General features: G+C 41.8%; 1 protein-coding gene across 33 annotated transcripts in view; it reads right to left on the reverse strand.

Moving 5' to 3' along the window:
• The window catches only part of MYCBP2 (MYC binding protein 2), a 140,683-nt gene extending 120,184 nt beyond the window's left edge, over positions 1-20,499 (reverse strand). For 31 of the 33 annotated variants that reach the window (XM_083610292.1, XM_083610289.1, XM_083610282.1 and 28 more), the window contains exons 1-5: positions 19,756-20,300; positions 7,750-7,825; positions 3,169-3,384; positions 2,891-3,044; positions 167-363 (exon numbers count right to left, since the gene is read on the reverse strand). In XM_083610292.1, coding sequence (XP_083466418.1) covers positions 167-363; positions 2,891-3,044; positions 3,169-3,384; positions 7,750-7,825; positions 19,756-20,099 — 987 coding nt within the window. In that variant the 5' untranslated portion in view covers positions 20,100-20,300. Of the gene's footprint in view, positions 1-166; positions 364-2,890; positions 3,045-3,168; positions 3,385-7,749; positions 7,826-19,755 lie in introns of all 33 variants that reach the window. The other 2 variants (XM_083610274.1, XM_083610273.1) reach the window with 1 other exon arrangement.
• Between the last annotated feature and the right edge of the window lie 49 nt (positions 20,500-20,548).

The following is a 20,548-nucleotide window of genomic DNA, read 5'->3' on the forward strand; positions in this document are numbered from 1 at the left end:
ACTACTACCACCTGTGGCCTGTTGTCTCAAGATATTTCTAATGCAATCCTTAGCACTCAAGTTGGCCATCTCTGATTTGGGAAACATCAAGCAATTTATTGGGATCAGAGACAGATACAGATGCATGCCATCAGCCAACACAATAATCCAAATTTTGATCAAAGACCTGGATAGTTTGACAAGCGTGGCTCCCATTGTTGGTAAGGATAGCGGAGATTGCCTGAAGCGTTCGTCCCGTTTCTCCCCATGCAGCTACAAGACTGAAGAGGCAAGCGCATGAAAGTGCTGTCAAAGACTGACCAGTACTGTCATTCATTCCAGTACTCCGAACAGTGATTTCTAGAAGAAGCTGGAACAGAGACTCTAAAGATAGAACAAAGAGTTATTTACACAAAAGCAGAGTCATCACAAACGATAACTAATACTGATTCAAGAAGTACTGTTATGATAACCTGCCATTAGTAATCCATGCTCTTGTGAACTCCTGTTTGGTGTTGTATGATGCTATCTTGCTCACAATAATCCAGTCTTAAAAACTCTGCAACGACTGTTCACTACAGGGCCCAATTCAATGTATTAGCAATCATTTATAAAGCCCTGAACAGCTTGGAGAGCAAACATCTGCAGGAACACCTCCTCCATTGCAACACAATCCATAAGAGCAACTGGGGGTGGGATAACATAGTCCCCATTAGGATTTGGGAGGAAGAGACACATAAAAGGGGGCCAACTCTTGTTCTCTGGGGCCCTGACTCTAGAATCATCTTCCCTTAGAGGTACACCTGTCAGCCTCATTGTTGTCCTTCAGATGTCAATTCAAGATATTTACGGTATATCTTCCCATACTTTTGTAGTTTGGCCATGGGATGTTTAATCCTCAGCAACAGTATTTGAATCGGTGTTTTATTGAGTTATCAATATTTCTTTTTAGTAATGTGCTTTTACTGCTTGTGTTATGAATTTTGTATGTTTGTTGCACATCAACCTACGTTCCTTCAGGGGAAGGGTGATTTATAAATACAGTTAATAAAATAGACAAGTAAATAAATAAGTAGCGATTAATGCCTTGCAAGATAGGAGCTTTATTGGAAAAGTGAAAGAGCAACAATGCTGATGATTTGCCCTGGATCCTTAAAAAAATTAACACTGCTCAATGAAATTATTTTTAAATAAATTGGAATCCATGCAGCATCAGAAAGAACTCAGATCCTCAACTGTTCAACCCAAAGTCTGGGGAATACTCAATGGTTAAAGGATATGCAAGACACATAATACTGTGTTCAATGTCACTGACATACATCTATCTGACAAGAGGATTTCTGCCTTTCAAGCAGAACCACTCAGGTTCACAGCAGAATACTTGAAAATAGTCATCCAATCACTCAAAACATGTTGCCTTACTACTATGGCTGTGGAGAATGAAACTTGTAATACAGTAATACCTCCGCGAACATCCGCCTTGTCTAGCGTCCATTGTGGCGAACGTCCGCGGCAAACGCAGAAGTACCGGAACGGGTTACTTCCGGGTTTGGAGCTTGCACATGTGCAGAAGCGCTAAATCGTGCTTCGTGCATGCACAGAAGTGCAAACCGCTCCATGCATGTACAGACACAGCACTTTGCCCTGTGTCCTTTTCGGCTAGCAGCCGGGGTTCCGGAACGGATCCCGGCTGCAAAATGAGGTACAACTGTAACAGATACTATAACAGATTTGTTGCTATAGCATGTAAGAGTCCATGTTTTATATGTTTCAGCACTTATTTGTGTCCCATGCCCCAAATGAAATAAATAAACATTAGCCTTATTTCTATCATGCAATGAGCACAGAAGGAGCTAGGTAGAGAGAAAGAGAGAGAACTGGTTAAAGAAAGGGTGGGAAATTTAAAAAAAACCAACTTGCTATTTTTAGAATTTCCCCCAACCCTCCAGAACAGATGTGCGTGGGGGGGGTCAGGGGATGGGGAAGAAAGGAAGACGTTCTGCAGCATTAGCAGAAGGTGGGATAGCTCAGTTGGTAGAGCATAAGACTCTTAACCTCAGGGTTTTTAGTTCAAGTCCCATGCTAGGCAAAAGATTCCTGCATTTGCAGAGGGTTGATGACCCTTGCCATCCTTTCCCACTCTACAATTCTATGTCATTCTGCTCACACAATGACTTTGCTGGATTCAACCCAGAAACAATTATCAGTGACCACTACATGGGTGATGTGGTGTAAAATTGGCTTAAATGCCCTTCTATTGAAGCAGTTTGGCATTAGGTTTTCTCCCTCCACCCTTCCCTCTCCAGCATGAAACACTCATAAAGCTAAAATAGGTTTAAAATTGTTTCAAATGTAATTAAGATCCCACTGGTCTACTTGTATGTACATGGCAAAGTGAAAATTTTTTAATGTGGTTGCTGAATTATCTTTAAAAGCAGTTGCTCATGACGCTGCAAATCAATTTTTTACACTTCATACAATTAGTAATGTTAAAAATCAGTATTTGTTAAATTACCCTTATGTTACCCATTTATTCTGCAAATACATTTGGAGAAAATCTTAGCAGAACAAAGGCAATACGATTGCCAGAAGAAAACTCTGAAAACATTCATAATCACACAGGACTACACTGCTGTTGTAATCTCCTTATACGATTCTGAATCATTTTACCTGTTGTTTCTTTTTCCTCTTTAGCTGTTATTCTTACTTGTATTTTTAATTGTTTGCACTGGGTTATAAGCAGCTTTGATCATTTTAAGGAAAGGCAGGGTAAAAAATATTTCAAATAATATAAATACTCCCTGTGAGCTACCAGATATACATCCCATAAATTGTGATTTAAAGATGTATCAATATTTCCCTGTTACTGTTTTGTTTGAAAAATTAGAAGTTAAATTGCAGGAAACATTACCTAGAACTTCAGGAGGTTCTGACTGGAGACCTTCTGGTTGCTGGCCTTGAAGAACATTCAGAAGGGCCTGCAGACTTCTCAAACAGAGAGATGGGTGAGAAAACCTTGTCTCCTTGATAAGTTCAAACACTTCACAGAGTCCAACTTCAATTATCTAAAACACAACACAGTAAGTCCCGTTAGAGAGAGATGCTTTGAGTTCTGTACTACAGAACATGCCAAAGACTATTATTATGCCTTTTACATGGGAGCTTGATGTGGTCAGCGGGGTTACTTGCCTTTGGAAGCTTGATAGGCGGCTCCTTAGCCTCCTCCTCTTCCTCACTGTCTGAATCACCACTCTGCACCATGTTTTTTGAAGCCAAGGCTACAGAGGTCTCCCTTTTTTGCCACTCCAGAACACAATGCCGCACATTGCAGTAGACGTTGAAAGCTGAAGGGTTGCTGTGAAGCTTGATGTCTGGTATGGTTACCATACTATCCAGGTTTTCACTCTGATTAAAAAAAGAAAGACGTTTTCTTGCAGTCAACAGGTCAGCAAAATCTTCATGTTGTATTAGAGAGGCATTCATCAAAACCACATTCTTTTGACAAGTCCCCTATATTTGCTAAAGGGGTAGAGAGTTATCCTTTTTACTCAAAGGAAAGCAAAAAAAAAAAAAAAAGGAGAGAACAAGGATGATCCATTTAAAAACTGAGAATCACAATGGGAAAGCCCATCCAGATGGGTGGGGTATAAATAAATTATTGTTGTTGTACCAAAATCATGAACGTAAATGGGGGATTTCTTAATCAAATATTGTTGCACTATATCTTCTCGTGGTAGAAGCATGAGACAAATCACAATTGAGAGAACTTTTCTTCCTTCTTATTTAGCCTCCCTGCAGGAATTACCTATAAATTAACTGATGCAAGGATGCCAAGCTGTAACACAGTATGAGTTCACTCATTAAGCGGATTTCACAGCTGATTTCTCCAGGGGCATGGCACCAAAAAGACTTGTGTCAAACAGCTGCAGCAGTTTTTAATTAAGGACAGAAAGGATGCCCACCTGCTATTGCAGCCCACAGTATCCCCTTCCCCATCACCTCCCGCTGCTGTCATGGAGTTTGCAACTGGTAAAGGTGCATTGTCTTCAAATAGCAAAAGGTTTCACACGTTACAATATTTGCCGCAGCTAAAGTGATGGTACAGGTGCTGTTTGCTGCAGTAAATGTATGAAGGGTACACGAAGGGCAGGTGCAGATCCTAAATACTCTGAGCCATGTGCCAAGGAGCACCACTTGGCTGCCACTTCCTGGCATGCGTCCACTGTATGCATCGGATGAGTGGCTACCCTTCGTATCTTAACATGTTGCTTTTTTCTGGAAAAATACTGAGCCAGTGTAACATACAGTGGTTACAGATGCTTCAGGTTACAGACTCCGCTAGCCCAGAAATAGTACCTCGGGTTAAGAACTTTGCTTCAGGATGAGAACAGAAATTGTGCTCCGGCAGCGCGGCAGCAGCGGGAAACCCCATTAGCTAAAGTGGAGCTTCAGGTTAAGAACAGTTTCAGGTTAAGAACGGACCTCCAGAACTAATTAGGTACTTAATCAGAGGTACCCCTGTAGTGGCAAAGAGGCTGAGCTACAAATTCGGAAGTCCTTGGTTCCAATCTTTTGCCATGGCCCTTGGCAAGGAGAGTGCAGGGATGGGTAGGTCAGAGTAGAGAGGTGTGATTTTTCTGGTCCCCACCGCGGGGCCAACCTGACCAACCCCAGCGTATGTTCCTGATAGGAAGGAGAAGAATCAAGAGAAAGAGAAGAGGCATCCAAGTCTCCCTGTGCCTTGTCCATCAATGGTACAAAAAAGTATCATTAATCTATCCCAGCACTCAGAAGACCTGCTGTCTAGGGGTAAGGTGGAGGGAATGCCCTGGAAGAATGCAGGTGTTGATAGTAAAGAGCCATGTGACAATAAATGCATGTTTCATTCTCTCAGGATTAAGGCTTAGAAATACAGATATTTTGTTCCGGAGGTCCGTTCTTAACCTGAAACTGTTCTTAACCTGAGATACCGCTTTAGCTAATGGGGCCTCCCGCTGCTGCTGCACAATTTCTGTTCTCATCCTGAAGCAAAGTTCTTAACCTGAAGCACTATTTCTGGGTTAGCAGAGTCTGTAACGTGAAGCATATGTAACCCGAGGTAGCACTGTATGATCATTACAAGCAATGGTCAAAAGGGTGAAACTTTCTAGACACTTTTTCAAACAAAATTGGGAGGGGGGACACATGCAATGATGAAACAGAGCAGCAAAGCTTTTAAGCTGTTGAAAAGGCTATTCAATTTTAATTTAGGTATATGGTTTTCAGAGGAAGGGGAAACCATGGAATTTACATCAGAACACCTTTGCAGTGGTACCTCAGGTTACATACGCTTCAGGTTACATACGCTTCAGGTTACAGACTCTGCTACCCCAGAAATAGTACCTCGGGTTAAGAACTTTGCTTCAGGATGAGAACAGAAATCGTGCTTCGGCAGTGCGGTGGCAGCGGGAAGCCCCACTAGCTAAAGTGGTGCTTCAGGTTAAGAACGGACCTCCGGAACGAATTAAGCACTTAACCCGAGGTACCCCTGTATGCTATTACCGAACTCACTGAAGTTTTCATTGTTAGGGTACATTTGATTTTACCACTACACTCCACACAGCCTGAAGAAACAACAAGAAAAATATCTGTTCTACTTGCAAATGTTTGACTGCAACAACTCCCATTCATGGTTTTGTAACCTGAATTCTAGTCTAATATACTTTTTGCACTTGATAATTGTTTGAAGGTTTAGCTGGTACAGATTATAGCAACAAGTCTCTTAGTGGAGGGGGAAGACAGATAGCAAATTACACTAGTGCTGGGCACAGGTAAAGGTGGCAATATGAATCTATAATTTAAAAATCCTAAGAAGCTTGGACTTTAAAGACACCTCCTCTAAAATTCCATCACAAGTCTTCAGTTAAATGCAGCCTTCATATTCTCTGTTTGCTAATTTCATCCCATCATGTCACAAAAAGAGGAGTCCTGGGTTGCTGCCCCAGAATTATAAACTCCCTTTCCTTAAAGGCTTTTCAAGGCCTAACCTTGCACATTTTTCAGCAAGATCTTGTGAACAGATAGATTCTGAGCATTTGTTCATTTTAAGATGCTAAATAAATATCATATAGCTACAATTTTTCAGCTGATTGCATCCAACAGTATCCCTGAAGAAGCTTCTATCAGCATAATGGAGAGAAAAAAAGATTTACTGATTCCCCATCTCCACTGCAGCCTCTCTCCCCATGTGAGGTGGGGAAAGTCTGCCTGACCCTCTGGAGCAGATTGAGAGGGCACAGGCTGCTGCTGGTGGGAGAGGGAATCAGCCAAAGTTACCTTCCTCTGTTATCCACTGATGGAAATCTGTGCTGGGGATGGTCAATATATCTTTTAAAACCAACTCTCTAGAACAAATATCGTTCATTTGTAGCATGAGGATACATGCCTTTTGGGGATGCGGATGGCGCTGTGGGTGAAACCACAGAGCTTAGGGCTTGCTGATCAGAAGGTCAGCGGTTCGAATCTCCGCGACGGGGTGAGCTCCCATTATTCGGTCCCTGCTCCTGCCAACCTAGCAGTTTGAAAGCACGGCAAAGTGCAAGTAGATAAATACGTACCGCTCTGGCGGGAAGGTAAACGGCATTTCCGTGCGCTGCTCTGGTTCGCCAGAAGTGGCTTAGTCATGCTGGCTACATGACCCAGAAAAACTGTCTGCGACAAAGGTCGGCTCCCTCAGCCAGTAAAGCGAGATGAGCGGCGCAACCCCAGAGTCGTCCGCGACTGGACCTAACGGTCAGGGATCTCTTTACCTTTACATGCCTTTTAAAATGCTCATTTCTGAAGTGAAGGCGAAAGCACAGACTAAAGCTAACTAGACGACACTTGTAAGTCCTTCACTGTGGCCAGAAACCATACAGAATGAACTTGTGTGCAAACAGATGTGAAATATTTTCTTCTGGTGGCAGCACTTTGTGCCTCATTGGGAACCCCTCTGGAGTGTTCTGTGATGTGTGGTAGCTGTTTGAAAGAGTACAGGTTGCTGCACCTGGACACTGGGAGATGAAACACCTTGTGTGCAAACAAAACACCATTAGCTACACTTTCAACACACTCATATGTTATCTCCAACAGACACCATTTAGACATAATTGCAAAGACTTCCTGTTTGAGATTGTTTTAGTGGCCAATGTTGAACAGAGGTTATCAGAGTGGATGTTTAATCTTGCTGGATTTTGTGAGTTTTAATCACATTATGTCATTTGTTTAAGCATTTATACCCTGCTTTCCACTGCTTACATACATCTCAAAGCAGTCTTCAATAAATATACAATATACACATTTTAAAACAGATTAAAACATTAAAAATAAAAACATTAGGATAGTGTCACTGTGCAAAGGCCTCCTGAAATAAAACTAGCCTAGTGTATGAAATCTAGCAGGGACAGTGCCTCCCTGTTCTCTACACCACTTTAGGATTTCTGAACATTTTAAAACAGGTCACAAATGACAGAGTGAAATAAAAAGCTAAAAAGAGTAACCTTGAAAAAAATAAAACAGTAAAACCAAGGAACAGAAAACTGCATAATGAAATGCTCAAATCACCCCACTGTTGGGGAATCCTAATAAATGGATTATAACTTATATATGCCCAGTATTGAACCTCTTGAGTTTCTTCTAGCTATACAGTTAACACAGGTATTATTTTTCCTCTTTATTTAAGTTTACTCCAATTTGCAGACTTTTATTCCAAGTTGAAATAGTCAATTACAATATGAAAAGAATATGATTTACCTTGTTCCGTGCTCTTATTTTCAATTTACTCTTCTGCTTTCTTTTTAGTTTCTTCTTACTTAAAAGCTTTTTACACCTATATAAAAAACCAACAGTTTTTGTTTTAATTTTTTTTAAATCATAATACACCAGCAAATTAGGTTTACTGTTCAGTCCTCAGAAATGTTTCAATGGATTTTACATCAACATGTGTGTAAAGGATTGCATCCTACTGCTCCACACAAAGCAGAAACAAAAGCTAAACTGTATCATCAAATGCCATCTTTCAACATCAACATGTCTCCTGCAAAGACATCAAACTACAATGGTCCATTTAACATGCAAATTAATCCCACAACATCAAGGTATGAAGTCTTCATCAGGAAACTTGATCCAGTATTTTATTACTCCTTCATTCTATTACAAATGGGGTCAGATGACTGAAAAGATAACTTAAGAGAAAATCTTTAACTATTTATAGGTTCCATTCCCACAGAATATCTGTTTGTGTATTACATAGTAATAGATGTGCTACAATCTATTGTATAATGGATATAAAACACATAAAATTTAATTGGCTTATCTGAGCAACAGAAAACTGATTTCAGTCCAAATAGAAAAGCTGGTATTCATAATTCATTTTTTCATTTGGATCATTTTATGATCTGAATCTCATTCTAGTACAGTGTTAGAAACTTGAGGTATGGAATCTAGGCACTCAATGGCACCTTAAACCTAGGTTATAGGCACAACGATGGAATGTCTAGATGCACTTTTTTATAACAAGAATAAAAGCTGAAAATGAATGAACTGCAGCTAAAATATAATGTTCATTTTCCACATTGTCTAGTCCTTCCCCTGCCCACCCCCCTAATATTCTTGAGAAGGTCTCTTCTCCAGTCTTCAGAGAGTAGCTGGAAGTGTGGAATTTTTTAAAAAGATTGATTTCATGATATAGCCAATTTTCATAGTTTTAAATACCCCAAAACTGAAAAAGTCTGCACTTTTTTGGGGGGGGAACACCCTGTAATAACCAATATTATTTTAGATTTTAAGATGAACTTTGTTTCATTAATTTTTTCTTTTACAGCTATGGATTGTAGGAAAGTTGTACCCAGTAGCCATTTTCCCCCCACGATGTCCAAAAAACGCAACATTTTGTTACAAGACACAAGAGACCCATAAATTTTATTCTTTGTTGAGAAAGAGCATTTATTTGCAATCATTTTCACCATCAAAAACTTCTGAATGCATCATGCCCTAACGCTGAAAATTTAGGTTTTCTAAACCTTCTACCAAAAAAGCTACATTTATACATTTTTTTAGGCATTTACAGAATCTTTTGAGTGTGGGTGTATTTTTTCCTGAAATCCTCATCATGTTATTGATCTCTATGTAAAAGTTCAAAGAGATCTGATCATTGGTTATGGAGAAAAAAATAAAATGCACACAAGGCTGAGGATCTCAAGAGGGACAGAAACACATTTTCACAAAACTTTGAAGCGCTATAAAATTAAAACCGTTTGAGATAGAGGAAGGAAATTTAATGGGGTTTCTTTCAACCTAAGGGAAGGGTGTACACCAAGTTTCATCAAAATCCGAGACAGTGGGTGGCAAAACCCTTGTTTTTTTGTTGATTTGATGCGGAATGACCCGTAGGTTTTAAGGTACCCATAAGGTAAATATAAACTAGAGTCCCATGGACTGCAAGAAGATCAAATCTATCCATTCTGAAGGAAATCAGCCCTGAGTGCTCACTGGAAGGACAGATCCTGAAGCTGAGGCTCCAATACTTTGGGCACTTCATGAGAAGAGAAGACTCCCTGGAAAAGACTCTGGTGTTGGGAAAGATGGAGGGCACAAGGAGAAGGGGACAACAGAGGACAAGATGGTTAGATAGCGTTCTCGAAGCTACCAGCATGAGTTTGACCAAACTGCGGGAGGCAGTGGAAGAGGCCTGGCATGCTCTGGTCCATGGCGTCATGAAGAGTCGGACACGACTAAACGACTAAACAACAACAACAAAACTTAAGACATGCTCATGAAGCTATTTATGGCAGACTTCTCCAACCTACTGCTCTATAACAAGTCCCATCAACTCCAGCCATAAAACCCATGGAGAAATGTTCATGCTGACTGGGGCAGATTAGAGGTTTAGCCCAAATATCTAGAGGGCACCAGGTTGGGGAAGCCTAATTTATGGAATGCAAAATACTTGGGCTAGGTTGTAATAGAAATCAATAGCTCTTTACAATGATGAAGAGATGTAGAAAGAAAGAAATGTTTTTATCACTTTTCCTAGCAATGGTCAGCATGGAGAAATGTTATTTTGTTCGTGTCACCCACCATCAGAAGGTTGGCGGTTCGAATCCGTGCGGCTGGGTGAGCGCCTGTTGCTCTGCCCCAGTTTCTGCGAACCTAGCGCTTCAAAAGCACACCAGTGCAAGTAGATAAATAGGTACCACTGCAGCGGGAAGGTAAAAGGCGTTTCCATGCTTTCTGGCTTCTGTCACGCTGAGCCAGAACCAGTTTAGTCATGCTGACTGCAGACAAATGCTGGCTCCCTCAGCCTCAAAGCGAGATGAGCGCCACAACCCCAGTCACCTTTGACTGGACTTAACTGTCCAGGGATCCTTTACCTTTACCATACCTTTTTAGATCCCGCAAACAATGAACAAAAGAAGAGAACTATTTAGAAACAATACCATTTTGATATAGCACAGAAGTATTTTAGTTTGCTTATTAAATAGCTAATGGCTATATAAGAAATAAAGTCTCTGTTACATTTGACTTCATCCAGTACCAGAACTCATAGCGTCAACCTCCTGTTTTGATTAAGAATGTAGTTTCTCTATTTACAAAAGATCTAAAAGATAATTTGGTACAGCCATGCGGCTTTAAACGCAGCTTTATATGAACCAACAACAAAATTGTAAGGTTTAAAGAAAAAAAATGTGTGTAGCTAATTCTGTCAACAGTGAATTAGCAAGTATATGATACTGTGCCTTCCCCCCACTTTGTTTTAGAGAGGTATTTGGCAAGTATACCACTGACTAGCCTTACAGTCTCATACTCCATTACATTATGCAATATTATAAATGGATGCATATAAGTGAATCAAAATAGAAAATGCATACACTAAGTCTAGGCATCAAATGCCAAAGATTTTCTCAAAGCATGTTCTTGTAGGTTTCCCCAATAACAATAAGCGGGAAGTTAAATAACACAGTCTATTTAAACAACATTCTTATCATTATGGCTGCAATCCAAAATTCATCGACTTAGTAGTAAGTCTTGCTGAACTCAGTGCAACTTTCTCCCAATTAAACATACTTAGGATCAGCTTGTTAATCTGTTAATAAGTGACTTCTATTATTAGCAGTGCTCTGTCAAATGCAATCTTTAGTTCAATACATTCAATGTAAAAGCAACCAAATTTTTAAAAATCCTTCTGGAAATGCAACAAATAACCTCAAGTGACATTCAGTGTCACATTAGAGTACTTCTGCTAGCATGACAGGAGTTCCCCCTACTTCTCTTCAGATCTGCTCCGGGGGGGGTGTCCCCCAATGAAAACAGATTTGGGTCCCTCCAAAACACATTTTGGGGCTGCAGTGGGGAAGTGAAGAAGGGGAAATCCCTTTATGCTAGCTAAAGTCCATTCCACTGGCAGGTGGCTACCATTAGATGTCAGCCCTTGAGCTTTAAAGGCGCTTCTAAAAAAACTACTACTGTATCATTCAACATTCTGTGTCCTCATCAGGAATGTAGTTTCCAGACATCGTGAAGCCACTGAATAAAATATATTCAGGCTCTTCTTTTAGAATAGGAGAATTGAAATATATACAGTATGGTTGGTGGGTGTGGGTGTGTATTACAGTACTGTAATTTCTTCTCAATTGGCATACTTTCCTCATTTATGAATATGAAATATTTTGTGCATACATGACTGAATGAAACTGTACTGTGCAATAAATAGGCTTTATAACTTTTTGTGTTAAATATGAATAAATCAGTTACTATTTTTTGGTATTAAAGGATTTACTGTATATTTAGCATTACAAATGGTTAAATATTTGTACTACAGTGGTACCTTGGGTTACATACGCTTCAGGTTACAGACGCTTCAGGTTACAGACTCCGCTAACCCAGAAATAGTACTTCGGGTTAAGAACTTTGCTTCATTAGGAGAACAAAAATCGTGCTCCGGCGTCGTGGTAGCAGCAGGAGGCCCCAATAGCTAAAGTGGTGCTTCAGGTTGAGAACAGTTTCAGGTTAAGAACGGACCTCCGGAACAAATTAAGTACATAACCAGAGGTACCACTGTATAGGTAAATACCTCAGCTTGAAATGAAACATGAGGCAAAGTATTTGACCTCTGCAAATGTTGCAATGTAGGGTGCCTGGCTGCTAACAGAAGCCTTGGTTACAGTTGCTAAGGAGGCAACACCTTTGGCAACAGTGCTGAAAATTAGTGTATTGTGTATTTATGCTGATTGGGGGCATTAACCCGACTAACTCTCAGAACATTGCTCAAGAACAGCCATTCCCAACCAGGTCCCTCCGAGTGCTTTGGCCTACAATGTCCATCTTCTCCGACCATTGACCATGTTGCCTCTGGCTGATGGAAGCCAAAAATGGCTTGAGTCCAAAATATCTGGAGGGTCCAAAATATCTGGAGGGTACCAGTTCGGGGAAAGGCTGTTCTAAAAGAACTCCTCTTGGTCCTGAAATAAAAGCCAATAGCAAGGGGTCCTTATGGTGGCCATATGTTCCTAGCCAGTATTATATGTATGGCCACTACAGAAAAGGGCAACAGAGGAAGACAGAAAAGAAAAAAGAAAGGTAGTAAAAGAGGAAAGTAAGGCTGTCAAAAGTGAAGGTGAAATCTAGCAGGGGCCTGCGAGGAACATCCTGAAGAAAACATAGAAGGGGAAGGACCAGAAAACAACAGCTGGAAAAGGCAATAAGAGGGCTTCAGGAAATATATGCTTAAGAAAGCGGAGAGGCTTCAGCAAGTAAGTAGCTGGGAAGTGGACCTGGCCCAAGTGAAAACTTCTGTTCAGAAAGGAGTCCTCATTTGCAGCTGAACATTCAACAGACCAGTGAGAAGTGTTTTATTTGTTTGATAGTTTAAAACTGTTTGATGGTCTGATTTGTAATAATTTGGAAAATTAATAAAAATAATTTGGAAAGGGGTGGGGGCAGAGAACTGAGAGAGGACTTCAGTCCAGAAGCCAGTCTTGTCTGAGTGCTAACTGGGGGGGGGGGGGAGAGAGAGAGAAAGAGAGAGAGAGAAATTAAGCCCTGGCTTTAAATGGGGGGTTACCTAAACAAGGGTGACTCATTGGTAACTATAACAAGATGTGACATCTCACAATGTTATCCTGCAAGCTTTAAACTGGTTCCTTTTAAACATATATTAATGTCTATAATATCCTTTGGTTCATGTTTAAAGTCAAAAGTTGTGGGTCAACCTCATGCTTAAACTATATCAATCAGGCTACTATAAAGAGCCTATAAAGAGAGGATGAAAATGAGTGTTTGTTTTAAGATATATGGTGGCAGCAGAAATTTAACAGCAAAGTTAAAAGATACATATTTTTTTCAATGGTTTGTAACAACTATACCAAGTGTAACAAAGGGAACTGCAAGTACCTACACATTACAGCTGTAATCCTACATGTACTTAGAGCCTGAGCTCTACATGTACTTACAGCCTATTTAATTCAATGACATTTACTTCCAATTAAAGATGTTTAGGATTGCAATATTGAGTTATTTATCTTAACTTTTAAAAATAGGTTAAAGGGGCAGGTTAAAGGGAAGATATAGCTATCAACATTGTAGTAAATAAAAGGAAGGCTATTATTTGGGCTCAGAAGCAATATTTATCACTCATGAGGAGGGGACCTCCTTTAAAGAAAAGGCTGAGAAAATAAACATACCTATAAGGAACAGCAACATTTTAAAATATTCAACTACTATAATTATATTCTTTTATTAAGTTTGAAGTTAATTGCAATTATGAACAGTAAGCCTTGAATTCTGTGTACAGATGTGGGAGGACAGTCCACTGAATTCAATGGGACTTGCTTGTGAGTAAATATGCATAGGATCAAGAGACAAATGTTACAGTTACTGTACACAAAATTAAACTACCTTGAACACTATTTGTTTTATTTATGGCCTATTCCATCTCAGTAAATACATACCTCTGAAAACATTTAACTAGTCTGTTGAAATGGAAAGGTTTGCATGAACTGAAACCAGCCTTTCAACTCTTTCTCTTGTTAAATCCATTCCTTAATGGTTGGTGTGTATGTGTGTGTTTGAACATTCATTAGTTTATTTTACTTAATGTAAAAGAGGGTGATATATGAGGTAAGTGAAAAGAAAGATGTTTCAGAGGCTGTGTTATACAATAGAAGCCTTGCCATGTGGTTTCTCAAGTCAACAGACTTGCACTGCACCCCAAACTCCTTATTCTGCAACATTTGAAAGCATTTTTGAACTGTAATGTGAAGCCTTAAGAGTGCTGCTTCTCCGGTAAGAGTTGAGCATTATTGCCTTTGAATTGTTACCAAGAAATTTACAGTAGTGTGCTAAACTGTTTTAACTCTTTCATTAATTCATTCTGAAATAAAGTATTTCATTATAGTATTTCCCGCCTCCCATTTCAGGCCTTCAGAAGACAAACTGAAACCCTCTCTCCCCATTTTTCTATTCTGTCCAGTTCCACGTTATGTTCACATTATCCCCAGAGACCGAGAAGCACCAATGCCTTTTAAAGCATGCATTCATACATTCTGTGGGTTGTACCCAATAGGCAGAGCAATCCAAATTATGCGACACTACCAAACCTCTGTCCACAGGCACTCACAGAAGCAGAAGGGGGACAGGCAGATGGAAACAGATCCCTGTACCAATTTCAAAGTTCCTGTGAGCAGAACTCCATTCATGGGATGTTCCACCTCTGGAGCAGAGGAAGAGGCAATCTCAGCCAATTCCCTTTCCCGCTGCAACTCCCCCATTAAAACCTACTTGGAAGACCCTCTGGAAACATGTGGGGAAGGCTGCTTGAGTATGGGGGGAATCACCTTTCTACCTTCCTTCAGAAGGAGCCTTTGCTAAATTCTCAGTTCCTTCCGTGACTGGAAGGAGTCCTTCCAGTCACAGAATACTATGGATCCAACCTAATGTTTTCAGTTTGACTTCCTTGGTCATAGGTTCACTACCAATGTGTTAAATATTAAATAAAAACTTCTTGTATGACAACTGTTACACGTTTATTTTACATACACAGAAATATGTGTATGCTCCATTTTCAATGTGTTTTTTTCAAAGAACACTATTTTGGACTATTTTCAATAACCAAGATAACTTGTAGGGTTCATATTTAAAAGCAATGTGTATAAGCAACTCCAAACTATATTCAATTCAGTATTCAGTTGAATGAAAAGTAATACCACAGCTATCAAAACATTGTATTGTTCTAAAGTCAAGCAAATTAAGAAAGCATCAGAAAGCACCTGGACATAGAGGCTATTTGGTACTGATGCAATGTAATAAGTGTATAGTTAAAGCCATGGTTTTCCCAGTAGTGATGTATGGAAGTGAGAGCTGGACCATAAAGAAGGCTGATCGCCGAAAAATTGGTGCTTTTGAATTATGGTGCTGGAGGAAACTCTTGAGAGTCCCATGGACTGCAAGAAGATCAAACCTATCCATTCTTAAGGAAATCAGCCCTGAGTGCTCACTGGAAGGACAGATCCTGAAGCTCAGGCTCCAATATTTTGGCCACCTCATGAGAAGAGAAGACTCCCTGGAAAAGACCCTGATGTTGGGAAAGATTGAGGGCACAAGGAGAAGGGGACGACAGAGGATGAGATGGTTGGACAGTGTTCTCGAAGCTACCAACATGAGTTTGACCAAACTGCAGGAGGCAGTGGAAGACAGGAGGGCCTGGCGCGCTCTGGTCCATGGGGTCACGAAGAGTCGGACACGACTAAACGACTAAATGACAAAAACAATGTAATAAGTAAGCTAATGTTTGGATACAAGTTTTATTACTGCCAGGCCATCGGAACCTGGGCTTGTGGTTTGTTTGGGAAGCAAGAAACCATGTGCCCAGGTTCAGATGGCACGACAAACCAAGGGTTATGTTTGTTGCTTCCAGTGATGGCAGGAGCAAGGGAGAAGTGAAGAGGAAACTTTTGAGCAGTATGCACAGCCACACTGCTCATTCACATGGAATCAAATCAGAATACTGTGTCATTCCCATGTCTGTATCTTAGATATCGTATGGATGCAAAGAATATGACTGTCCATCCCCTAAAAATGAAAAAAAAAATTGATCCCACCAGGGAAAGCTTCTAGCCATTCATTTGCATATTTGCCAAGTAAAAGAAAAAGCAATGTTACTTTCAAAAACTTTAGTGGATTCTACTGTATTGTTTCATATAAGGGAATGCAGTACACTTGCGCCAGGCAGATGGAACCAACTGTGGTTTTTCAGTGGGTATCCCTTGCATGTTCCCATGTGTTTACAAACATCCAGTTCCCCTTAATGCTTCAGAATGTTCACCAAGAGCACACAATGTACATGAAGCAAACATGTTTTCCACATAAACTGTAAATTGGTCCCGATACTGTGAGGTCAGAGAAAGAATGCAGGTCCTGCTAGCACAGAAGGAATTGCACACATTACATTTAATATTTATTATCACCATCCAAAGAGGGGCATCACAGGCAATACTGAAAGTTCAACAAACAATGCCAGAAAGAAAATCTAAGAAACGCTATTTACCAGTTCTATCGCCTTGGCACTAGGAATTAAGTTCAGACCTTGAAAACAGGCAAGTTGTCACCTTGGGCTTTGCTACTTACTTCCCTTGCCAACAATGGCTACTGGTTTTTTTTTCTTGGTACCAAAAAGATGGGACACTGCATCCAAACCAATTGGATTACACAATATAACTTGGTGCACATCTCCTTGAGGAATTATCACACACTGAACAATCCTACTATTTATTTATTTACAGCTTCTGCAAACTTCACATTCTCAGCACTTGGATGTCTGACTAGCCTGGCTCCAGCAAATAATGAGTAATCAAAATCTAAGGCCAAATGTGAACCTGCAACTCTTTATCCAGAAGCATGCAGCTTGCTGAAGGAGTATCAGGAGGAGGAATGAAATGGCATCTTCCGTTTTAAATGAGAGCTTTTCCATGGGAAGAAGTATTTCTATTCCAGAATCCTCAGGTTTAATAAGTGATTGAAGAGTACTTCAGACCATCAGTAAGCACTCTAAAACAGCCTAATTTTTAAAAAACAAAATTCTCTAGGTCTAGGAGAAAGCATATAGAATTAATAAAACATATAGTATAAACCTATGAGAGAGAGAGAGAATTGGCAGCCTGGGCACTTCTTTCCCTTAACCTGGATAGGTCAACTCATCAGTGCAAAGAGCATTTAAGCATATTTGGTTATACTGTTATAGCATATCTAACCAGCATGTGACACTGGACTGTATCTGACTGTCATATTCCAACAGATCCACTAAAATCAATGGGTCTACCATGGCTTAGTCAGATGCAACCCACTGAATTCAGTGATAAGCCCAATTGATTCCACATAAAAAAGGAGTGCTTTTGAATATGCTTTCAACCCTAGGACAAGCCATGTCACTATCCTTGGAATTAATAAATAACTTCTCCCTGTACAGATGATTACCAGACCTCAGTGATTCTGCCAGGTGTTAAGTGTTTCAGCATCCCTTTAAAATCAAGGTTATTTAAATAAGAATACATAACTATCAGTTTCTTCCTACATCAACAACTATGTGCATATGTAAAAGATCAGCAACTCATTCTTTCCTTTCCTGATTCCATCTTCACCCACTCCAGACTTTAGCTATAATTGACAACAGTAACTTTCCATTCTTATGATATAACAAAATCAAACTTCTTCTTTTGCTGACAATGAGTTGCCACATTCATTTCCATATTGTTTGCATCCATTCCTTGTTAGTGAGTAAAAATGTATATTGTAAGCTATTCAGGACAAAAACTTGAGATTTATTTTTGCTTACTTTACTTTTTAGAGTGCATTTACAGGAGTAGGAACCAAATGCTGCGCCTGAAAACATTAGCGTCTATCTCACCACCTATAGTCAAACACTGCATTTGGCATGGCAGCAAATAAGGAGTAAGATTACCAACTCTTAGCTTGCCTTCCTGTTGTTCGATTACTAACAATACGAACCAATTTCCTTTTATAACCAACACATGGCAACAGGTGAGTATGATTTCAAGAGTTCTAAATATTCAATGCCAATAATATACAGGGCAATCCAAACCTCCTATCTGTCATACTAGAGGGGTTTTGGATGGGGCAGAGATGCTCCTCTTCCAAACTCCTTTGGCACCCAAAGCACCTGCCCAGATGGTGGGAGAAGCCATCACTTGTGATATCTCTGCCAGCAGTTATCAATGGAAATTCCCAATACTGGGCATTTCAGGGGGAGTGGCTACACCACCACCTGATTCCATCACATCCTGGCAGGAGCAAGCTGGTGGTAGCTACACTATCAATCACTACCACTGCTAGTCAGGGGTTAAGATAACCATTATTGCAATCTAATTTATTACCCTAAAATAAGTAGTCTATCATCCAACTTTTGACTGCTCTGGAAAATACTACATCTCCACCTATTCCTCGCTGACAGATTCTTGTAGGTAATATTCCTGTGCACTCTGCATAAATAGTATATTTATGTAATCTAACAACAGTATAGTATATTTACTCCAATTACTTGGTAGTTGCCTACTCCACAGCCTGTCAGTAGGGATTAATTCTAAAGCAACATCTTTCCTCCAGAGAAAACTGGTGAAAAAATGTTATGTCAATTCAAAATCCATATGGATTTTGCAAATCCATGTTCTGGAAACCACAGCTTGTTCTTCCCTGCCAAAATCTAACTGGATTTTACATTCTACTTATTTTTCCCCCACATGGAGTCCTTGACAGGTATTTGTACACAGATGGAAAAGAATAATACTGGAACAGGCCCAAGTTCTCAAGATTTGACTTGCAGACAAATCTGTATCATCTTGCTCAATGGCAGATGCTAATTCTCGTTAGGAATTGTTCAACATTAGCCCCAGTTCTCTTTCCCTCTGCCCACTAGTTTTGATACATTAAGCAAACACAGATTAAGGAGGGGCAACATCTTGGGGTGGAGGACCAATGGCAGTAGCAAAACTACTTTGATACCCAACACAAAACAGACATGCTGCGAGGTACTGCCCAAACAAGAGGGCACATTCTGCTTACTCCAAGAGGTCTTAGCCACCTAGATTTTTTAAAATATCTAACATACAGCCTCATCGCTGAATCACCAGCAGCGTGTGGGCCTTCTTGAGAAGAGACAGAGTTCCCTGTTCCAAATATTTTGTGGCAGTTACCACTTAGATGATGAGCCGAGATGGCACACAGACTCCTTTTTCCCTGACGAGATGCCTACAGATTGAACAGGATTTGCCACGGCACTAAAACGCCACCTTCCTTAAGCTTTGATTCTAAGCACAGACACTTGCCTGACCCAGTAAAGCCCCCTGGAACTTACTTCTGAGTAAGCAGGCATAGATTTGCACCTTGTCAGGACCAAAGTCCAGGATGGGAACGCCTGAGCTACCCATTCAAATCCCGCTACAGGAGGGAGCTGGTGCTCGTGTGGAAGACCGCCGTGTGCTTGTGCACCCATTAGCCTACGAAGTGCGTGTGGATGTGTGCGCGCGTGTGTCTAGGCAATAAGGTATTGTCCTGCCTTTTCAGAACTGCAGTGCCAGAGGGCGATCTCGTTTTGGACAGGCAGCTGGGCTGCTACGCAGGGCTCTGTATCTGCCCGAGGAAGATGGTCCAGGAGCTGCCTGCACGGGTCCCACCACCCGGGGTGGCGGGTCGCGTGTGTGCGCGCATCTCAGCGCCCGCTTCCGCGTCGCCTCCGCCGTTGTTGTCATTTACCTGGCGCCCGGGTGTCCGGCCTGCTCCCTCTCGCTCAGCGCCGCCGCCGTGTAAATCCTCCGGTAGCGCTCGGCCAGGGCCCGGCCCGACAGAAGCAGCTGGTAGCGGCCCCGGCAGCCGCCGCCGCCTCCTGCTCCTCCGCCTCCGCCGGGAGGAGAAGGCAGCCCCGAGGATGTCATGGTCGGCGGAGGCAGCAGGAGCAGCGCCCCGAAGCCCGCCGCGCTCTCGCCGGGGCCCATGGCCACGCACGGCTCGCCGGTGCCGCTGGGGAAGAGAAAGAAGCCCGGGCCACCGGGCTCGGATCCGGCGGCGGCGGCGGAGGAGGAGGCGGCGGCCCCGCTCATCGCTCTCCCCTCCCCGCCCCTGCGCGCTCCGCCCCCGCGGCCGGCCGGGAAGGAAGGCAGGCGCCCGCTCCTCCTCTTTCCCCTCAGCGCCTCAGCGGCCCGGCCAGAGCCAAGCGCGGCGCCGCAGCCAACAGACACACAACCAGGCCGCCCGGCCGGCAGCGCCTGACTGAGGAGAGCTGACTGACAGGCGCGCAGCTCCTCCCCCTTTTAGCGCGAGCGCGCCGGGAGCGGAGGAAGGGCGGGGCCGCGGGGGAGAGAGCAAGAGGGGAAGAAAGGGGCGGGGTGCGCGCGCGCGCGCGTGTGTGTCTGTGAGGAAAAGCGAAGCCGGCGTAAGGGCGAGGCCGGGCGACGCAAGGGCGCGCGCGCGCTCTTCTTTCTTCGCGCGCCGCTTCCTCCCTCTCTATGGTACTTTCCACTGTAGCGCGTCTCTTTCCGACTGTCAAAAC

The sequence above is a fragment of the Podarcis filfolensis genome, assembly GCF_964270895.1.
Source record: "Podarcis filfolensis genome assembly, chromosome: 4".
Classification (NCBI taxonomy): domain Eukaryota; kingdom Metazoa; phylum Chordata; class Lepidosauria; order Squamata; family Lacertidae; genus Podarcis; species Podarcis filfolensis.